The sequence below is a fragment of the Monodelphis domestica genome, chromosome 1 (assembly GCF_027887165.1).
Source record: "Monodelphis domestica isolate mMonDom1 chromosome 1, mMonDom1.pri, whole genome shotgun sequence".
NCBI classification, from domain to species: Eukaryota; Metazoa; Chordata; class Mammalia; order Didelphimorphia; family Didelphidae; genus Monodelphis; species Monodelphis domestica.
In genome coordinates, this window is record NC_077227.1 from 630850215 (window position 1) to 630873827 (window position 23613).

The 23613-nt window shown below is 36.7% G+C and overlaps 1 protein-coding gene and 1 non-coding gene across 9 annotated transcripts in view; one reads left to right on the plus strand and one right to left on the minus strand.

Moving 5' to 3' along the window:
* Nucleotides 1-366: 366 nt before the first annotated feature.
* Nucleotides 367-23613, minus strand: part of MCM8 (minichromosome maintenance 8 homologous recombination repair factor) — a 39260-nt gene continuing 16013 nt past the window's right edge. For all 8 annotated transcript variants that reach the window (XM_056823469.1, XM_016427898.2, XM_056823461.1 and 5 more), the window contains exons 12-20: nt 22629-22659; nt 21635-21775; nt 16815-16956; nt 14548-14743; nt 13756-13975; nt 13019-13228; nt 11364-11440; nt 8718-8907; nt 367-787 (exon numbers count right to left, since the gene is read on the minus strand). In XM_056823469.1, the coding sequence (XP_056679447.1) occupies nt 695-787; nt 8718-8907; nt 11364-11440; nt 13019-13228; nt 13756-13975; nt 14548-14743; nt 16815-16956; nt 21635-21775; nt 22629-22659 (1300 nt within the window). In that variant the 3' untranslated portion in view covers nt 367-694. The remainder of the gene's footprint in view (nt 788-8717; nt 8908-11363; nt 11441-13018; nt 13229-13755; nt 13976-14547; nt 14744-16814; nt 16957-21634; nt 21776-22628; nt 22660-23613) is intronic.
* Nucleotides 7857-7947, plus strand: TRNAY-GUA (transfer RNA tyrosine (anticodon GUA)). Its single transcript is given in 2 exon segments — nt 7857-7893; nt 7912-7947. It is a non-coding gene; the product is annotated as a tRNA-Tyr (tRNA).

The window sequence follows — 23613 nt, forward strand, 5'->3', positions numbered from 1 at the left end:
ACTGTTTCAAAGCAGAAAATTCAAGGAAATTCAGCTGGTAGGAATTTTAAAGGAAAACAAGCAGTCAAGTCCTTTTTGAATTGAATTCTCATTTGCTTAGTTAGATAGCAAAAGGAATACACATATCTTTAAAAATAAATATTTATTATAAAATTATGTCTCAATATCACCTACATTATTTATAGTAAGCATAAAATGACTTAAAAATAAAAACATAAAAAATTATGCTGTTTCAAACAATTTCACACAGGAAAAATCTTGAAGAATAAATACTAGATAATGTCAAGATAAAAAAGTTCATAAATTAGTTCACATATTTCTGTATTAATAATATAAAATTCAAGAAAACATAAGTACCAATAAAAATTTATGCAATCTTTTTATTGGAATTATTTAATTCAAATTTTTAAATGTAATTATCTTGTATCTCCTTCAAAAGAGGCTGCCTAACTTTAAAAAGAAATTGAGTATTTAACTTGTTAAGTTTTATTTATAATGTTTGGTCCTCTTTTCATAACTTGCAAAATTTAAGACCTTTTTTGGATTTTGTGCTTTTTTTTAAGGAAACTATATGACAATAAATTAATTTAAATTGACAGTAAACTGAGATATACTTCTACTTTTCATACATAAAGAAACTTTTTTTTTTGAAGCAACTGTTGATGACAAGCAAGCTATTGCTGGGAAACTCACTTTACATAGTTTGAAGTTGGTAAACTTTTGGACCCTTTTTCAAGAGATAACCTTGATCATTTAGTGAGCTGATAAAATTTTCAAAATCAGCCACCTGGAAGAGAAAAGAAAATTCTGGTAAGTAAAAAACAAACTAAAAATTTTCACATTAATTATATGTGAATATTTGCTTCGGCCTTTTAACTTCACTGGTATAGAAAACTATAGCAATGAAGAAACTCTCTACCAATGCAGCCTGCAGATGAATGCTATTTGCTTTTTCTAGTCTTGGACAGTTGCCATGGGCAATAAAGCTAGTGTATATCAGAGGCAGGATTCATTCTGAATCTGAAGCACTGGAAGGGTTTGATCTTGAAAGGGACAATTGAGAAAAAGAGCCTCCCTGAAGAACACTCTAAAGGGAAAAGAAATATGTGTCTGGGATATGACATGGACAGATTTTATGATGGATTTAATTTTGGGAAAGATGACACAATGGGAAGCCACCATTTCTGAGAAAGTGGCATGCTTACATGGGCAGCATCCTAGCCTGGGAGAAAGGATATGTGAGCTGGCACCCAGAATGATGAGTGAGACAGAAATCCAGAAATGAAATGGCATAGCCAATAAGAGAGTTTGATTATGGTGAGGGCAGGGAATAGGCTTGAAAAATTAGGACACAGACTATTGGGTAAAAAAACAAATGTATTAGTTAAAAAATAGAAATATAAACCAGGGGAACCGCTTAAATAAGGAAGAATCATAACTGAACAAAAAAACCCTCATCATCAAATATTTGACAAAAGACCAAACAAACAAGGATTGTTGGGAAAATTGGAAAGCAATCTGACAAAAATTAGGTTTTGATGCCTAATACCATATTTCACAAAGTCAAAATGGATACATGAATGGAATGTCACACCATAATCAAAGTTAAAATGGAACCAAATCAATTATACTTCACAAAAATAACTGGGACTGAATGATTTAATTTTTTTTAATTCTGAATGCCCCAAAGCCCTATATCTGAGTATTTCCATATGCACAGCAGGAAACAAAGGGACTGTATGTTGTGAATCTCTATTTATGCCATTTACTTTAAATATATATGTATATAACTGGTATGAATAGGCAGTTTTCAGATGAAGAAATCAAAGCTATCAATAATCATATGAAAAATTGTTCTAAATCTCTCAATTAGAGAAATATAAATTAAAATAACTGAGGGTACCACTTGATACCTATCAGATTGGCCAACGTGACAGTAAAGGAAAATAATAAATGTTGGAGGGAATGTGGCAAAATTGGGACACTAATGCATTGCTGGTAGAGTTATGAACTGATATAATCATTCTCAGGGCAATTTGGAATTATGCCCAAAGGGTACCCTTTGATCCAGTAATACCACTACTGGTTATGTATCCCAAGGAGATTAAAAAAAAATGGGAAAGGACCTGTTTGTACAAAAATATTTATAGCTGCTCTTTTTTTGTGGTGGCAAAGAATTAGAAACTAAAGGGATGCCCTCAATTGGGGAATGGCTGAACAGAATGTGGCATAAGGTGGTGATAGAGTACTATTGTGGAATGATAAACAGGATAATTTCAGAAAGAACTAAAAAGACCTACATGAACTGATGCAGAGTGAAATAAGCAGAACCAGGAGAACATTTTACACAATAACTGAAATACTGTGGAATGATCAAATATGATAGGCTTTGCTACTAATAGCAATATAATGATCCAGCACAGTCCTGACGGACTTATGAAAAAGATGCTATCTATCTCTAGAGAAAGAACTGTTGGAGTATTAATGAAGATGAAAACATGATTTATCACTTGCTTATTTGGGTATATTATTTGGGGTTTTGATTTTAAAAGATTATTCTTTTACAAAAATGAATAATATGGAAATATGTTTTGCATGATAATGCATGTATAACCAAGTTGAATTGTTTGTCAACTCCAGGAAGGGGGGAGGAAGAAGGGAGGGCAACAACATGAATTATATAGCTTTTGGAAAACTTATGTGGAAATCTATCATTAAAATAACAAAGATAAAATATTAAAAATATCTATGTAAAAAATTCAGCATGTTATTTTTGTAATTGTCTTCCATCTTTTTGCTTTATCCTGTATTTCCTTCTGTGCATTTAAAGAAGTGTTTGAATAATGTAAAAAATAGACTAGAACTCTGGACTTCAATCCCCACAAGCCCTTGCTCCACTTCCCCAAAATGCTTTGTAATCTCACGCAATTCTGAGGTGGGCCGAGATCGAGGAAGTATTTAAGCTGATTGCAAAGGCTTTTGTCACCTTTTGGACTTCCATTTTGGAGCAGAGGCGTCTCTTCCATGATGTGAGGTTATCTTGTCTAGGCCTTTGGCCTAGGCACGTGTTTTTTCCTATTCTGTATTTTCTTTAATCCTTAATCTTCAATAAACATCTAAAAAATATAATACTCCTTGCAGAGGGAAACTAATTTCTACCTGCCTCAGTCTCCCCTAAATTTTAATTGTTACAATAACCAAATAGGTCAATGACAGAAAATTCCCACACATATAACATGCAAATATGTATTTATAGTACCACTTCTGGAAACAAAGAACTAGAAACAAAATAAGATGCCCACTGATTGGGAAATAGCTAAGCAATTCATGGTACATAAGAAAATGTAATAGAGTGCTGTAATAACAATGAATATGAAGAATACACAGAAAAATGAGAAGTGAATTAAGAACCAGGAAAAAATGTATACATATATTGTCCTCAGTTAATGTGTTACTTGGTTTTATTGAACTTCTTTTATGTCTTTTTTCCTTTATTTTAATGGATGATTCCCTGGGTTGGGGAGGGGCATATTTGGAAATAAAAACAAAATGTCCGGAAAGATTTTGAAAAAAGAAGAAAAAAACCCAAATGACAGTGAAATTTTTTACTTTGGGTTCTTTATATTTTAGCACCACAAGAGGCACAATATGCTTCTACTTTTCCCAAAGAACCTTCAAAGTAGAAAACAACAGAAAGGCTACTGTAGCTTGAAGGAAGGTGTGTTCAGATTTGGGATTCATGAAATTAAATAGGAAAGAAAATAAAAGTCTACCACAAATATTAACCAACAACCTTATTATACTCGTGATGAGTAACTTCCTTTAAAATTCTCTTATATGGTAAAAAAATCTTACTGTTAGATAACTTTGAGTGGAAACCATCTAAATATATTTGCCTTCTTTGTCTATTAGCTTTATGCAGTTCAATAACATCTTATAAAGATGAGAGTTAGGAAGGGTAAGAAATAATTGGTTTTATCTAAATAACAATAGAACATGAATATTCTTGATTAAACCCACTGACTTAATATGCTACTATAGTGGTAGTCTCTCGGTGATCGAGTATGACTATTGTCTTTGTGCAGTTTCATCTACGGTGTACCCTCATGTGGCTTTGAAGTCCAAAAGCTGAGGCGCAAAGTTTGTGGCACACAGGGCATGGGACACCAGTTGTTACAGGAGGTGCGGCTGTGGCCTGGTGTCGGCGTTCACGCGCAGAGGCAAGACGTCGATGTCGTTCATCTTCAAAAGTGGCGGTGGCATGCTTAATGTGGGTTCGCCAGCTGCTTCTGTCACAGGCAGTGAGTTCTAGTTGCTTTGGTGTGATGCCAGCCCACTTCAAGTTGGACTTTAGCTGATCCTTGAATCTTTTCTTTGGTTGGCCTTGTTTCCTGAGTCCAGCTGACAGTTCACCATAGAATACCTGTCTTGGTATTCGCTGTGGGTCCATGCAGATGACGTGTCCAGACCATCGTAGCTGGATTTTGAGGACCATTACTTCGATGCTGGTGGAGTTGGTTCTGTCGAGGACTTCCTGGTTGGTGATTCGGTCCTGCCATCGGATCCTCATGATTGACCGGAGGGAGCGTTGGTGGAATTGCTCCAGCTGTTTCATGTGCTTCCAGTACAGACATGTCTCACAACCTTACAGGAGCGAGCTGAGGACCACTGAGTTATACACTTTGAGCTTCGTCACAGTGCTTACACCTCTGTGTTGGAGGACTTTGCAGCGCAGCCGCCCAAGTGCCTGGCTGGCCTTTTGGATCTTGGCATTAATCTCGTGGTCTAGGGACCCATCGTTGGCGATGGTGCTGCCCAGGTACTTGAAAGTGTTGACATTAGAAAGCTGCATGCCGTTGATTGTAATGCATGGCTGGTTAGTTGGCCTCCCTGGTGCAGATTGGAACAGCACCTCTGTTTTGCTGAGGCTGATAGTCTGGCCAAACAGTTTTGTTGCAGTGGAGAACCTGTCCACAATGGTTTGGAGATGATTTTCTTGGTGGGCCATGAGAGCACAGTCATCTGCAAAGAGAGCTTCCAGGATGAGTCTCTCTGTTGTCTTTGTTTCTGCAATCAGGCAGCGAAGGTCAAATAGTGAGCCATCCAGTCGGTATTTGATGTAGATGCCCAGGTCTAGATCCATCACAGCATGTCTTAATATTTGGGTGAAAAATAGGTTGAATAGTACCGGAGCGAGGACACAGCCTTGTTTCACACCACTGGAGATGTTGAAGCGATTGGAAGTCTCTCCACCAGATAGGACTTCCCCTGTCATGTCGACATGAAAGAGCTGGACCAGTTTGACGAATTTTGCTGGGCAACCGAGCTTGCTGAGGATCACCCACAATGCGTCCCTGTTCACTCAGGTCTATGAAGACAATGTAGAGACTCAGGTTCTGCTCAAGGCATTTTTCCTGCATTTGCCTCACCGTGAAGACCATGTCAATGGTGCTGTGATCTGGTTGGAAGCCACACTGTGATTCAGGCAGGTTCTGCTCTGAAACAGATGACAGGAGTCTGTTGAGTATAACACGGGCGAGGATCTTTCCGGCAGTGGAGAGTAGTGAGATGCCTCTGTAGTTGTCACAGGCTGCTCGTGAGCCTTTGTTCTTGTATAGGGCTACGATGGAGGCATCTCTGAGTTCTGGGGGCATGTCTTCCTCTTCCCATATGCTGGTCAGCACTATGTGGAATGCCTGGAGCACCTTCCCATTTAAGGCCTTGTACACCTCGTTTGGGATCCCGTCTTTACTGGGTGCCTTGCCTGTACTCATTTGTTTAATGGCTTTTTGGACTTCCTCTATTGAAGGAGGGACGCCAAGTTGTTCAATGGTGAGGTTTTGGGGGATCTGGTCAAGGGCGCTTTGGTCAACTGAAGAGGGTTGGTTGAGAAGCTGACTGAAGTGTTCTTTCCACCTGTTGCTGATGCCTTTTTTATCTTTTATGAGTGTCACCGTCAGAGGATAGCAAGGGAGGGGTGGTGGGTTTTAATGGCCCATAGACAGTCTTGAGGGCACTGAAAAATTGTTTGTAGTTTTTTGTATCAGCAAACCGCTGGATTTCTTCTGCCTTTTTTTCCCACCATCGGTCTTGCATCTTCCTGATCTCACGCTGTGCCGTGGCTTGGAGAGACTTGAATCTGTCCTTTTTAGGAGCAGAGTTTGGGTTATTTTGCCACTCCATAAAGGCTTTGCTCTTCTTGCTCAATAGGTCTTCAATAGCAGTGTTGTTCTCATCGAACCAGTCCTGGTGGTTGCGTTGTTTTAGGCCTAGGACTGCCTTTGATGTTTCCTTCACTGCGTCTCTGAACTGGTTCCATTTCTCGGTTGAGCTTCCAGTGAGTGTTCCCTTGGCAGACATATTGTCGTCCAGGCAGGACTGGAATGTTTGCAAAATAAGATGGATCTCTAAGACGACTCACGTTGTAAAATGCGCGAACTGTCTGGGCGCATTTTGGATGGCAAGGCGCAATGCGCATTTGAAGAGTCGCTCTAACCAATCGGTGGTCTGTCCAGCATTCAGCTCCTCTCATGGCTCTGGTGATCTTTACATCCTGGATGTCTTGCTGGCGTACAATGATGTAGTCAATGAGATGCCACTGTTTTGATCTTGGGTGCATCCACATTGTTTTATATTTGTTCGCCATTCTGAACACAGTGTTCGTGATGGTGAGTTCGAACTCTGAGCATTTGCTGAGTAGCAGTAGGCCGTTGTTGTTCATTTTGCCCACGTCGTGTTTGCCGAGTACTCCTTTCCATCTTTCATGGTCCTGTCCAACGCGGGCGTTGAAGTCTCCCAGTAGTATCAGCTTGTCATTTGTGGGCACTGAGTGCAGGACGGCACTCAGGTCAGAGTAGAACTGCTCGATGGTCTCCTCTGTGCTGGTCAGTGTAGGGGCATATGCGCTGATGATTGTAGCATACCGGTCTTTGCTGAGAGGCAAACGGATCTTCATGAGCCTCTCGCTGAAGCCCACAGGCAAGTCTGGCAGCTGTTTGAGCAAACTGGTCTTGATGGCCAGGCCAACACCGTGGATTCTGTCTTCATTTGAGGCTCTGCCTTTCCAGAAGAAGGTGTATCCAGTGGTGGGTTCACTGAGTGATCCCTCTTCTGGTAAGCGTGTTTCGCTTAAGGCTGTGATGTCGATGTTATATCGTGCCAGTTCTTTACCGATTAGAGCTGTTCTTCTCTCAGGTCTTGGGGTATTCTCTCTGTCAAGTAATGTCCTGATGTTCCATTCTCCTAGTAGGAGTTTCTTTGTATTTTTTCTATGATTTCGACCGCTTAAGGGGATGACCCGCCAGCCACGGTGTGCTGACCGGGTGTTTATAGGGCAGGCAATGTTTGGGACACCTTTTCTAGTCCCCTCCCTTGATTAGGGTGAACAGTGCTGTCCTAGAGGGGGCTGCTCAGTCGCCCAGGATGTTGCCGAATGTCCCTGCTGCCCACAGGGCCAAGCGACCACTGGTCCGTGGGCTGCCTACGTGCAGGATCGTGACTACAACTGCCAGTGATCACCTCCACCTGTTGCATCGCCACTCCCCCATCGCCGCAGGTCTTGAAGAGGGTGGACGGGGTTAGGATAGATGAGTGTGCACAAAGATACTTGTGCGTGAAAGAGATTTAAGTGGAAAAGCCAATGCACAGAGACAGTCCCACTCTCTCGGCGTTGGAAGCCTGGGTCCAGTGGCATGAAAAATTGTTACGTCTGGAGACTTCCTCAGCTGCATTGGATGGTCGTGTTGTCCTTTGTGCTCCAACACGTCCTAAGCACTCCACAGTGCTTTGCTGCATCGCCATCTCAGCCATTGAACCTTCTTATTGGTTTCTTCCGTCTGTTCAGCCGAAGCACGCACCCTTCGATAGCTCAGTTGGTAGAGCAGAGGACTGTAGACGTGACTCTTCCTGGGTATCCTTAGGTCGCTGGTTTGACTCCGGCTCAAAGGAAGGTGCTCCTGTTTTTCAGCGGCCACACCCCGGGCAACGGCTTCTACAGGCTGGCCAAACCTTGTGAGGGTAGCCATCGGGTCGTCGACCCCTGGTGAACCAGGGCTTTGCTCACCCAGCATGTGAAGACTGCTTCGGCTGAATATGCTACTACTATTAAATTATATGGTGTTTTATCAATTATACATATTTTATGTCAATAAGCATTTTGCCTTCTGAATTGCCTTGTGAAATGTATTTAGAGTCAGGAGTTTAAAATCTAAGGTCTAAAATTTACTAGCTATATCACCCCAGGCTAGCCATTTACCCTCTCAGAGCCTCAGTTTGCTCACTAGTAAAATGAAGAGTATAACATCTGCAGTACACCTACCTTGGATAAAGTTAGGCTAAAGTGAAACACTGTACATTAAAGGTTTTGCAAATTTTAAAATGATTGATAAATGTTATAATTAGATTGATAAATGTTATAATTATATAAGACATCTTACTTGAAACTAAGCAGTAGTGGAAGAGCTAGTCTGAGAGGTTTAAATTCCTGGTTTCAAGCCCTGCCTCTGACCTATACTGGCTGGTGATGAAGGGTAAATCTCTTAACATCTTAGTAGCCCTTTCAATTTTCTAGGGCTATGACTTCCAGAGAAGATGCCAATATACACTGGGAAAGAGTTTCCTCACTGGGAGTTCTCTATGCCAATGAAATAAATCTAAGTCCTTCTTTCTCCCCCTCTTCCCCAAAAGCAAACATTAAAGCACTGCATAAAAAATATTACCTGAATGTTTAGCTCTTTAGAAATTTGTCGAAGCTGTTGGTATTGAAATAAATTATTATAGGTTCTTTCTGCAATGGCGTTGAGAGCAGAAATGAACCTTTTTGCTGCTGACCTCTTGCTCATTCCAGAACCATGTTGAGAACGCTCAAAGTCCAGATTCCCAAACTGATCTGAATAAGTTCCTAGCATACTAAAACAAAACAGATTATTTGGCAAATATAGAAGGGATAAAAAAAATTATTCCTAATCTTTAGACTGTAAAAAGCCGTATTTCTTAAAAAAAATTTTTATTCTGAACTTAGACATTAAATAAATGTTTCCATACACAAAATAAAAGAGAAAGAGGGTTGTATATGAAATTATAAATCACTCTAAATCTTGAGTTTCAAGTATATAATAATTTCTACATGCCAATTTCGAAGTTATTCTGTTTATGAAAGTTTCCCTCTGGCTTTCCTTCTCTTTTATAGTTTAAAAAAATGTTTCAATGGTCCCCCCCCCTTTTTTTGATAACTTATTGCTATAAGTTGGAGCCAGATTGTGAAGGTTTTAGATTTCAAACAGACGAGTGTGCATTTGATGTTGTAAAAATAGACTCAAATCCAGGACTTCAATCCCCAGAAATCCTTGCTCCACTTCCCCAGAATGCCCTCTAATCTCACTGAATTCTCACCCAGGCTGAGAGCAAGATGGGGTATTTAAACCTGGTTGTAAATAGGCTCGGCCTCTTTTGGACTTCTGTTTTGGAGCAGACGTGGCTCTAGTAAGAAATACCCTAGTCAGATCTGTGCTTTAGGAATATTATTTTGGTGCTTGTGTAAAGAATAGACTGAAAAGGTTGAAGACGAGTCAGTCAGGGAGACAAATTATTAAACTATTAAAATAGTCTAAAGAGAAGTGATAAAGGCCTGATCCAGGGTGGTGGAGAGGAGACAGATGTGAAATATGTTGTGATTTGGGAAGTAATTAGGTATGTGGGGTGATAGAGAATGAGGTATCTGTAGTATGATCATCAACTGGATTAGGATTATGATGAAAGGTTTAATTTCATGAGCCACTTTTAGAACTAAGACTTCATCAGAGATAGCGATAGACTTTCCTACCTCAGGAAAGCATATTAAAGACTGAAGTGGTAGTAGAAGGCATTTTGATCAACTAAATCTTGAGTCCATTAAAAAAGATGTGCTTGTGGGCCATTAGGACTATTACAGCCAAAGAATTTAATGTCAGAAGCCTGCATTGTCAATCACCCCACTTTCTTTTTTGTGAAAACATTTTTCTAAGTCAACAGATTTCTTTCTTTCTTTCTTTTTTAAACCCTTACCTTCCTTCTTAGAAGCAATACTATGTATTTGTTTAAAGGCAAAAGAGCAGTAAGGGCTAAGAAATAGGAGTTAGGTGACTTGCCCAGGGTCACAGAGCTAGGAAGTTTATGAGCATACATTTGAACCCAGGACCTCCTGTCTCTAGGCCTGGATCTCAATCCCTTGAGCCACCTAGTTGCTTCCCCCAGTCAAAAGATTTCTAATAAGCTTTTGAGATATGAAGGTAAATGAAAACACTTTCAGTTAAACTAATCAAATGCTGTGGCATATTGTTAGCCTACTACTTTGCAGTGGAATCTGTTCCAAAAGTATTTCTGCAAGTTTTCAATTTTGTTATCAGGTCATCTGAGAAAACACACAGAGATATGTATGTGTGTAGATGTATATATATGTGTGTGTGTGCTTTTTATCCTTCTGTGAAGCCTCTTAGCTTTCTACAGCTGCCTTGGGTGATAGTCCTTGAATTTCCCAAATATTGTATAGATTTTTGCTTGGATACTTCAAAATCCACTGCTATCCATTTATTATTCCAAAAGTAAATGCTAAGCCTGGCATTGTGGAAGTGTTAATTTCTCTTAAATGTGTTCACTCAGCTCTGCCTTTAGGATGTTGAAAAATTTTTTGATATATAAAGCCAGACCTTTCCTGTCTATGACTTTAATCAAAGAGTCTTGCCTGGAGAAGATCATGGTATTCATTGCCCTTGTCCACTGGTTCTCTTTGAACTCTGGATTCAGGCTCAAAGATTCAGTTTATATCTTCCTTGGTGTAAATTAAGAATTTCTCGTTTACTGAGTCCAAATGACATTTTAATGTCATTAAAGAAAGCTTTCTTGAAGAAGCTATTTGATGTATTTTTCAGTGGAGCCATATACCTTAATGTCATCAATGTATATCAAGTGATTAATATGATATTTGGGTCCTATTTCCTCTCCAATTTGACCATATTTAGTTCTATCTAGGAAAGGTGATGATGGTTTTAGGGCTATGTACCACAATGGGTTTTTAATCTTGTTATACGTTATTTGTGAATCCGCTGATTGTATGCAGTATGATAATTGACTGGTTATGGGGTTATAAGGAAAGGCTTAATTTCCTGAGCTACTTTTAGAAGTGAAACTTTATCACGAGGTCTTTTCAGTGTCTCTCCAAAAAGTTGTATTTTATATCAATCATTTTATTGCTCTGGTGGCATGTTTTAAATAGAGAGCATTTTTCTGACATTATTATTATTCAAATAATTTTCACAAAAATAGTGATCCAATAGAAAAACAGATACACTAACATCATTTCTTACCTTAACTTAAAATTCTAATCTTACCTGTATTTCATAATTTCAACTATGTCCTCTGCATCTTCTTTGGTTGCTTTTTCCCTTAATTCCAACCTTGTCCGAGCCTTCAACAAAATCCATAATATAGTTTCAGTTTTGATAGATAGCACAAGTTACTATATCTGCTGCTTTTATGATACAGTAAAGTTGATTATATTTTATGCATTACATATGCCAGAGATGACTATATTATATCTCTACATGCTTTAGCTTATTATAGGCTAGGAACTGATCATCTGAAATACTATTATAGCAACAGTATAAAACCTCCCCTGAAGCCCTACTCTAAAAGCCTCATCACAGTGGGAAGATGATTCTGGGTTAACAAAAGCTATTACAGCTGATGACAGGTCTATTAAAGTGGAAAGATGTCAAATAAGAACTATGAAGACCTATAGCAGCAATGGTGAACCTTTTAGAGAATGAGTGCCCAAATGACAACCTTAGGTTGCACGTGAGCCAACCCCTTACCCTAGATGGAGAAGGAGAAAATGCTCCTATTGAGCTGTTGGGCAGAGGAGTGGATTATGGGAGAAATGTCCTCAGGCGTGGGTGGAGAGGGGAAGGAGAGCAGCCCCTCCAGCAGGCATGCCACAGGTTTGCCAACATGGAGCTATAGTGTTTGCTGATGGTAGATAATTCTAGCTAAGGTCAAAGAAGCTCATCAGAAAAGCTGATAAACAGGTAATAAATTTTTTTAGCCCTGGAAATCACAGAGAATGTCTGCTAAGTGTGGAACTATTCTGAACTACATCTGTGGGGGAGTACTCATCTGGATGGGGCATGGACCCTTGCAATATTTAATTATGAAACCACTGGGGTAAAATATGGAGAATTCAAAAAAAGTATTTTAAACTTAATTACTTTGAAGTTAAGTTCTTAATAGTCTCCCATGTGTGTGTGTGTGTGTGTGTGTGTGTGTGTGTTTGTAAACCCCTACCTTCCATCTTAGAATCAACACTATTTATTGGTTCCGAGGCAGAAGAGAGGTAGGGGCTAGGCAATGGGGGTTAGGTGACTTCCCCAGGGTCACACAGCTAGGAAATATCAAGCCAGATTTGAACCCAGGACCTCCTGTTTCCAGGTCTGGCTCTCAATCCACTGAGCCACCTAGTTGCTTCCCTTCATTGTGTTTTACTTTAAGCAAAACCAGACAATGCAAGGCTGTAATGCTAAAAACGATAGCTACTTTTTGATTATCAGAAGTATAAGCCTTCTATTATCCTTGCTAAAACTGTTGAGTTTTATAATAAAATACTGAACATTCTTAACATATAATTCTCATATATAATTTTTAGTAGTTTGGAATTCTAAAATACTTTATATTCTTTTTCAAGATTATTCAAAAGGTGGTTATGGGTCTGTCAGTCTTCAGATTCCCCTACAGTGAGTTAAAAAGCAGTTTTGATACCTAGAATGACTGGCTATAGTGGAAGTCAAAAAGAAATCAGTTCTTCAGCATGATGTTTGTATGTGTGTTCAATAGATCTACCAAGAGATTCATATCCTTTATTTTCTGATTGTATATAAGATATCCAGGTGCCTGTTCAAGAAAGATACCATATAACCTGCTTTTAAAACAAATACACTATAGCAAAACTAGAGAAACAAAAACTATTAAAACCTTCACAACTGAAAATAACCTCTGTGAGACGAATCAGTGATTCCAACTGCCTTGTGGTAATTGGCGTGCCATTTAATCCTTGAGTCTGTTTCCGAAGTTCAAGATAAAAGTCCTGAAGAATTTGGGCAGCTTCTGGAGATAACTTTGGATGAACATACTGCCGAGAATATCCAACATACTTTCTCAATAGATGATGTGGAATTGGATCTAAGTTTTCTCCAGGAGAAACCTAAAGCAATGATTTAAGCATATGGATTACAGTTACATATATAAAACAGGAAAATTTTTTATTAAATAATTTCTTGAGGGCAGCTGAGTAGCTCACTGGATTGAGAGTGAAGCCTAGAGCCAGGAGGTCTTGGGTTCAAATCTTGCCTCATACACTTACTTCCTCACTGGGTAACCATGGGCAAGTCACTTAATCCCCACTACCCAGCTCTTACCACTCTTCTGCCTTGGGATCAATACACAGTATTGATTCTAAAGCGGAAGGTAAAGATGTAAAAAAATAATTTACCAAATATCTTACAATTTCCCGGATAGTAACATCTTATAATGGAGATTCTGAATCTCAAAAAATGTTTGAATTTGATTATTTTGGATGAAGCTGATACTGGCCCTATGGCAAATGAAGTAAAGGGTTAGACTATGACAAGTACATACAATATATATATAAAGGAATATATTAATTTCTCACATCTAAACATGGACAGAATAAAAAGACTGAAGAGGAAACATTCATGAGGAAATGTCTACCTTTAGTCTTTCTGATAAAGGTTTATCAGAAACAACTTCAAGCAAAGATGTGTTTGAATCCTGAGTGCTCAAACGAGATACTGTGACACTTGAAACTGTTTTCTTTTTTCCAGCTCTTATTGCCATCACATGTTCAGAAAGTAAATGGTCATGATCCTCATTTGGGGTATCCAGTAGAATAAATACCAAGTCAAATCTGGATAACAGAGCACTCCCAATTCTAAAAAGTGTATAAACAAACAAAAAACAAGAACTAGAAAATCTACAAACCTGTTTCCCCTATTTATTACTCAAAGATCCCAAGCAAAACTTAAGAAATAAAATTTTAAGTTAACAAAAGATTGAGAAAATAAATTTCATTTTTACGATTAATTAGCTCACATAGCATTAAATCCAATGTAAAGTTCAATAATTCCTGGAATATTGGTCATACTGGCTTATGAAATGGTTTTTTTCCTATTTTATATGTTAGTGAAATGGACATTACTTCTTTCCTCCCCTCACCCCAACACTCATTTATTCCTACTTTGTTCCCATCCCCAGACCCAATACAGTTTTCCTTGGAAGGAACATTGGCCAAAACTCAAATAACACCTTTCACCATGTCTTTTTCTTGGCTATCTCTTAAAAGGTTGATAAGATAGCCTTTTTGTAGCACTATTAAAAACATAGCTAAAGTCAAGATTCCACCACTTGGAAAAAAAAATCTAAATTTAATTGGTCACAGAATGACCTTTATTAGAAAAAAAGTCTTCCATTTTATTTAGTCATTAACTTTTAGTGGAGACTTACTTTAAATTTTCGGAAACAGTTTTTGCTTTATTATAGTGTCCACCAACTGGGTTTGCTGCAGCAATAATGGAAGTTCTTGCTGGGAGGCTGCAGACAATGCCAGCCTTAGCAAGGCTAATGCTTTGCTGCTCCATAGCTTCTAGTAGTGCTTGATGCTGATTCCTCATCTTATCAAATTCATCTATTCCACAAATACCTGCAATCATAAGAAGTCCTAGATTAAAGCAGTAACTGATATGTTTTCTTAAGCTGAATAAATGAGCCTAACTAGATCACAATTTAAAAACAAGTGCATAGTCAATAACTCAGCACTTCTCACTTAATACATGTATTATAACTAGTTCAAGTTGAAACATTTCAGTATTGCTTTAAATATCTATAATTTCACAATAAATGAGTTCACTACTTTTTGGCAGTTTGAAGTATGAAAAATCATATATAAATCACATCATGAAAAGAATCATTGTCTGTACTAATAGCTAAACAGAAATACTATAAAATACCAGTATCTCTCATCACAAATCATCTATTGGAGTACAATTCAATAAGTGCTTAGAAGACATCTAAATAAAATACCAAATCATTTGCTCTGTGTGTTTTTTTTTTAAAGTTATCAATTACAATGCTTAATTTTGAGTTCAGATTTTGGTGTCATGTGAGCTGAATTCATTCAAATCCTAGACCTGCTCTTTAATACCTATAGGCTTTTAGGAAAGTAATTTAACCCTTGGACTTAAGTTTCTTCATCCTTAAAATGAGAAAGCAGTGGACTTTAAAGGGCACTCCCAGTTCTAACACTCAATAATTTCTAACATGATAACACTACCATTTTAAAAACGAATAATTCTAGATGCTAATCATAAATTAAATGTTTCTGGTAGTTAATATAGCATATCATCAGGTTATCCATATCAACTATTAGCCTTCTAGAATAGTAGCTATTCTGAAGAGTTACTATGAATAATTTTATTTTGGGACTATTGAGGTTTATAGGGGCAGCACAATTTAGACGTTAAGGGACTGATTTACAAGATAACTAAAGGAGAGGAAGATACTAAAGGCATGGAAAAGAATCTTGGACCTTATTAATACCTAAAAGGGTTAATTAATGAGAAAGAATCAAAACCTACTGTTCTATGGGCCTATTTTCTATCTATATTAACATTTTACGAGAATCTTTTACAATGAGATCTACATACTCATTTTTATTTGCCTAAATTTTTTTAAAGAATTTTTAGCTTTGCAGCAAAATTTACTATTTTGAACAGTATAACAGACTAATTTATAAAGAATATATAAAGATGAGGGGCAGCTAGGTGACTCAGTGGTTAGAGAACCAAGCCTGACGATGGGAGGGGGTCCTGGGTTCAAAAGTGACCTCAGATATTTCCTAGCTGTGTGACCCTAGGGAAGTCACAACCCCAATTACCTAGCCCTTACTACTCTTCTGCTTTGGAACTAATATTTAATATTGATTCTAAAACAGAAAGGAAGGGTTTAATTTTTTAAATCTATATCTACATATATGAAATAAAATCATAAAATGTTCACATTTTGTACAATAGCAGCTTTTTTTATCTCAATAGTAACTACAGAATTTGAGATTTGATACCATCGTTCCACTGGTCTTTTGTTTAGATGACATTTAAGCATTATTGAATTGTTACTCTATGATGGTACAATGTATAGAGATGTTGGTGTTATATGTCATTTGTGTTTAGCTATGGTATGTATAATAATTCTCTTCATGATATAATATTGATTCTATGATTTTTCATACTTCAAACTGTCAATTTCCATACTCAACATCTGTTTAATATTCAAAATGAATAATGGTAACAATAAATAATTTGCTTTCCACAAAACCAGTTTTAAATAAATTAATGAAGAGCCCATAACTACATTATGGGCCTGAGATATTTCTGAAAATCTAGAATTGTAAAACTTCTTACATGGGGAAAATAAGCTCAGAAAACAAAAAGGTACATACACATAGACATTAGGATAAAGATGTGTAGCAGCTGCCCTGGAGTATGCATATCTCTTAACTGTGTGGTGCTATTTCCAAATAAATATTTGTCACACTTTTCAAAATATAAAAATTAATTATACTGCTATGTTAATTTCCAATCATTATATTGGCACCATTTGCTGCCAAACAATGTGTGCTAATGCTATGCAAGCAATACATTAAAAATGCTAGAAAGGAATTTACAGAGAGAATAACCATTGATCTACATGAACTTGGCTTCATTTTTGTTTCTTACCTTGATCACCAAGTACCAGGGCGCCAGCTTCTAATGCAAAGTCTCCAGATGCACTATCTTTTGAAAGTGTGACAGTCAGGCCAGACGAAGTAGTTGTATTACCACAGACATAAACACCACGGGGAGCAACATTGCACACTGCCTAAAGAAAATAAGGTAAGGCCACCAAAAGAAAAGAAAAAAGTGAACCCACCAAAAATACCATATTTTATGTCATCTTTAAATTCTCAAACCTTCCTTCATCACTTGATAACTTCTCTTGATTCTATACATATTTCTTTTCCCCCCCTATATATATATATATATATATATATAATATATAAAATTCCCTTTTCACATAAGAAATATACATATATTTCTTATGTGAAAAGGGAATTTATTCTTTTTCCCCTTTTCAACTGTGGGTACCTCTCATAAGTTTGAACTCAGGCTAGAAGTGAGGACTGTTTGAGGAAAATCATTGGATAAATTTAGTCACGAGGGTAGAACAGTCAGAAAAATGGAGCAATGGAGCCAAGAAGACCAAGGAGGACAGGATGACATTCCTTACAACACCCCCTAAACTACCCCATGGGTGGCCTAGGCAAATTAGAAACCATGATTGGCTCCTGGAATATCATGTGTTACTGGATAGAGATTAAGCTGGATAAATTGAGGCAGCTCAGGATCTCAGGGGCTCTGGACTTCTGTGATTCCTGGTGACTGTTCTCCTCAGGGTCTGGGTGGTTGGGGGCCCAAAATGGTGGCCACAGATTAGAAGCTAAGTACCTCTCTTCTATTTTTCCATCTTCTTCCTCTTACTACTTTAGATTTAATAAAATTATTTATTTAAAGCCTGTCTCAAAAATTAATTCTTAAACTTACAAATATCAATTCCTCTACATTCCACTGCCACCACCATAGTTTTAGTTCCTTATTATCTCTATCAGCATCTATTACTGGTCTTCCTGTCTTTAATCTTCCCTCTTCTGATTCATCATTCTGGGGGAAGAATAATATCCTCAATGCACATCTTTGATCTGAATGGAGATCCAGAAACTTTGAATGCTACCAATATTGGCTATTGAGAAAGTCTGGATTCCTCCTAATATTCAAGACATTCTACCTTCCAAGATTTGGCTCCAATTTGGCCTTTTCAGTCCAATTACTTCTACTTTTTTCCAGCCATATTAATATTAGCTATTCTCAGAGCATGCCCTATTTATTCTATTTGGAATATTTTCTCCATCTGTTCAATATGTACAGTCTTCAAGGCTCAGTTCAAATGAGGACTTCACCATCAACCTTTCCCTTGTTGCCATCTCATGAAGTTCTGCTAATCTTCTGGATTCCTGTGCTTTGGTGGATCCCTGCTTCAGGACCACTTCCAATGCCAGACTACTTGATTGGAATCAAAGATTTCTTCCATCTCCTACCCTCTAGGGTCTTCTCCAGAAAAAGAAAGTCATCCCTATCTCCTGACTAGGCTCTCATATCTCACCTATTACTGCCTCCTGTGAGGGTCTCCAAGAGTCTCAAAGGCCACATTATTACTGCCTATCAAAAGGATGAATTTCAAAAAAAGTTCGCAGTATAATTTTGTGCCAACCTCAACAGTCTTTCCCCCATTTACTTGGATTAAATGTTGATGATCTCATCTTCCCACAGTACTTCCCCATCCCAGTGATTCTGAACCTCAGTCTGCCAGTGGCACAAAGCTCAACTCCCTACCACTTGTACCTTATCAATATCCCTTACTCCCCCTATCCCAGATCTGCCTGTCCCCTCCCTATGACCTCTGCTCCATAATTAATAAACCTTCATCTTAAACCCCTTTTTTTCACTCCTTGCATTTTCTGACCCTCATGGAGACATGGCTAACTCCTGATGAAGCTACTTCTCTTGCCACCTTGTCTACTGGCTATCATTTCTCTCATACCCTCCACCCTTCACTAGTCCTGGTGGCCTGGGCAGGCTATTCCTTGTTCTCCAGTACTCTTTCAGTCTCCCTCTTCCACTGCAGAGCACCTTCTCCTCTTTTGGGGTTCAAGTTATATTAGTTTATCATGTAATCTAGATCTTAATAGTTGTTATTTATCAACTCCCAGAGCAATCTCCTTTCCTCAATGGGTTCAATATCCATCTCATAATCTTTTTCTTCTTCCTATCTCTTCCCCTCATACTAGGGGACTTAAATATGTGTACTGACAGGCCCTCAAATGCCCTAGCGTTTTAGTTGCTCAGTTTCTCAATTCTACCTCACCTGCATTCAAGAGAATGAGAATGTCATACTTTTGATCTTGCCATCACTTACAAATGTTCTACCAACTTATTCTCAAACCTATAAATTTCTTTATCAGATAATCTTTTACCTTTCCACCTTCCCCTATGTCTTATGACTTCTGTTTTCTTCATCCTTCAAGCATGAACTCCAGTCCTTCCACTCCTCAGTATTTCCTTGAGCTAATTCTCCTCTCTTTGCTATCTTGACTCTTGGTAAATCAATTCATTTCTAAATTATAACCTCATGCCCTCTTGTCTATTGATGATGACACCTTGCCAAACATGAACTCCAAATTATTCTCACCATCTACATCCTATTCACATGCTACTGGAGTTAGAGGTAATCATGTACTGCACTAAGTAGATTCACTACAAATTTGTATTATCTAATTTCAACTGAGCCCTCGGTGTAGCAAGGTAAACAATCTATTCTTCCCTAATTGATCTATCTCACTCTCTGTTAAATCTGTTCATCTTTTTTTTAGATTTATAAAATTATTTACTTAGTAACCATCCCACCAACGAAAAGCATTTAACTAAACATGCACAAAAAAGATTATGTGCAAGACTACAAACTCCATGCTGTTTACAATTTGTTTAAAAATATGTAAATTATATATGCATGGTAATATAAATATCCTCTGCTCTTTTGAGTTCCCTTTGAATACTTTTTTCTCATGATTTTGTGGCTATGATTTTTAAAAAAAATAATCATGGTATTATTTTTTTTCTTCCCTTTACATCTGCATATATTTCCCTTATTTTCTTTATATTTCCAATATTTGTCATTTCAATAATAGAATGCAATCCATTATTCAAAAATCATGATCTAGTCAGCCTTTTCTCCCATGCCTTGCATTTGTGTTCTTTCTAGTTATTTTATCATGATAAATAAAGCTTCCACGAATATTTTCAGATGAACACTGCGTTTACCCTTTCAATAATACTCTTAGGACCTACAGCTCTTACTGTATCTTGTTTTCTAAAAAAAAAAAATTCACAGTTGTTCTACCAATGCAAACAGAGGTCCTATCTATAATCTGACTTAAATAACATTTCTCAGCACATAACAATTAAAATATTAATAGTTAAAACAGTTTAAATAATTTAAAAATATGTAATTATAACAGATTGAAACAAAACTCAATATTTTAAACAAAAGCAGTATGTAACACAAAAAACGATGACCACATGTCCAGGGTTTAAAAAAATTTTTGGAATTAAAATCCACTTGGCTGCATTTAAGTAAGGATTCTAATAAAAACTAAAAATATAAGCAATTTCACTGTTCAGAATTGATAACTGAATCACTGCTATGTTGATGGTCACATCATGAATGACCTTTGGAAAAATGGGGAAAAATCTTACAAGTTATAAACTTTTTAAAAATAATTTTTATATAATAAGATTTTATATCATAAATAATCTGTAAAATATATTTATAGCTTATAATTGGTGCCAAACTTTTGGACAAAGTATGGTGATAAAATAGTAGTTAACACTTTAGGCCTCAAAAGCAGTGTAAGTCCTATGGCCAAAGTGCTGGACTTTGAGTAAGAAAGAGTTAAGTTTGAATCCCACCTCACATATCTGGTAGTTGTATAATGCTGAGTTAGTTTTATCTCCTTAAGACTCCATTTTCTCATCTTAAAAAATGGAAATAATATTAGCACCTACATTGTAAGTTTATGTGAGGATAAAATGAGATATCTATGTAAAACACTTTGTAAACCTTAATACCCTGTTGGGTATTGTCAACTACATTGTAATTATCATTCTTAGTGAATAAATATGAATAAAAGAAAAAAATTATACTATGTGTAATTAAAAAAGAAACAAACCCTGGGGTACTTATTAACATTAAGTAAGGACCAGGTAAACAAAAATTTTCACATTATAATTCTCTGAACATTCAATAGCTTCTCATCTTTTATAGTCACAATTACTTAAAGGGCCAGTTTTTACCTTACTCCTTATTTTTATTTTGGTCTCGTCCTCAGTAAAGTTACCTCACAAAATAAAAGAGAAGATGGGAATTTTGAACAGAGGGATATGGACAAGACATCTACTCACTTGAGTTATAGTCAATGGTAGGCAGATGATGGCAATTTGAAAGGAAGGACAAACAAGAGAATGACTGACTTATTACAGAAATCTCCTTAAATTTCAAATCATGTCCATGGAAACATGCTCAACCTCTATAGAATAAGCCTGATAAGACAAATTTATCATAAAATTATACCCAAAATATGAAAAGTAACTAGGTGCCAGTCCCTAAGGTTGCAAATACATAAGTGGGGGGTAGTCGTGCCTGTCCTCTTTAGAGGTTAGATTCTCCAGAAGAGTTAAAATACATTCATAGATAAATAAATGCAGAATATGTACAAAACAAACAAAATGATGGTTGGGGTTATTAATAGCTAAAGAAATGAGGAAAAGTCTCTTGAAGCAGTTAACCATTCAATCCATATATTAAGGGCTTCTATTAGAGATAACTTAATTATGAATTATATTTGCATTTTACAAGCAAAATCTCCAAGTATTAAGAGATCCCCTACTTGTAGCATCTGGCTTTTTCCCAATCCTGGATCTCCAACCACTAGGACATGTGGGTCTCCTCGAACTGGAATTCTGTTTTTGTCATCCACATATTTCTGGCATCCTCCAAAAAGTGCTAATGCCAACCCAGCTTTAACAAGCTAGAATGTAACAAATAAAACTGGTTAGAAATGAGGCAAAGAATTAACAACTGCTGCTTTTGTGCTACTTCCTTCTGAAATTATATTTCAGAAATTATATCAAGTGTTCATCTCATGTACTATCTGCAGAATTTTTCTTAAAAGTTATTACTTCTAAGATTACCCAGTAAATTTACATTATTTTTTCTTTTTTTCCCCTAAACCATTACTTTCTGTCTTAGAATTAATACTAAATTATCAGTTCCATGACAGAAGGGAATTAATGACTGGGCAACTAGGGTTGTGACTTTCCCAGGGTCACATAGTTAGGAATGTCTGAGGTCATATTTGAACCCAGGACTTCCCATCTCCAGGCCTGGCTCTGTATCCATTGAGTCACCCAGATGCCTCTACAACATCAATTTGTAAAGGTAATGGCACAGGTATATAGGAGGGAAAAAAGGCAATCAATCAGTAAATATTCATTAATGTTTATTGTTATAAATATAATATATAAATATGGACATAAATCTGAATAACACTAATTAATAATTAGCAAATTAACCTACTATGTGCCATGCACTGTGTTAAGAGCTTAGGATACAAAAAGAGGCAAAAGAGTCCCTCCCCTAAAGAAGTTTACAATCTAATGGGAGAGACAACATGCAAAAACGTATATACAAAGCAAGTTATATATGGGATAAATAAAAAATAATTAAAATTAAAAATTCAAGTCAATTAAAATTAGTTATTTTCATATATCTAGTTATTTTATTCCTATTTTTGAAATTCTCCAGAGGTCACATTTACTAAATGAATACAGTAGGTTTTCATTAAAAAATAAGAACAAAATTAAATAATATATAATACTTACTTCATGACCAAAAATTACTGGGCAAAGTGAACTGAAAAAAAAAAAAGTATTAGGTTTGAAATACTATCAAACTTTATTATCTCCTCCCTCCTGCCTCCATTTTACTATCATCTATTAAGCAATTTTTACTTGCTACTTCCAAAAAATGTTTTTCACCAAAAAATTTCAATGACTTTTACAATGACACTTAATTTCCCAGAATTCTTCCTTGATGACATATGCTAATCTAAAAAAAAGGAAGCATTTTTTTAATGTACTTCAAGTCTACACAAGGTTAAGGCACTCAATCTGCACTTTAGTTATCTACTACTAAGCTTTCTCCCCAGTTAGACTTTAAATTGGCTTTTAGTTATGATATATTCTATTAAATGAAATTTAATATGAATGTGCATGCTGACATAGCTGTTTTGATAGCTAAGTTTTGGGGGAAGATTAAATGATAGACTGGATATGTATGATATATAAGGTGACAGATGATGAGCTTCAATTAAAGATGGAGGCCTGTATAAGTAAAACTATGTATGAATATGTAGCAGTGAATGAGTTACCTATGTCTATCAGAAAAATAAGATATGCACAGTGGCATATGGCATAGTAGACAGAATGTTAAACTTGGAGTTAGAAAAGCACAAAGCTGGAATATTGCCTAAGACACTTATCAACTAGGTGACCTTGAGCAAGTTACTTAAACTCTGCCTGCTTCAGTTTCTTCATCTCTAAAATGAAAATAACAGTACATACCTCCCAGGTTGTTGAGAGAGTAAAATGTGATAATAAATATAAAGTGTTTTGCAAACCTTAAAACCATATATAAATCCTAGCTAATATTATAATTAAAATGTCAATTATGCCAATTTTTACTAAATTTCATCATATACTGTTCCTCCATTTTTTAAAAGCATGTAACTATTTATTCCCTACTCTATTCCAATACTGGTGGCTGGCCCATAGATCATGTTGAAGTTTCAAAAAATGTAAAGAGGAA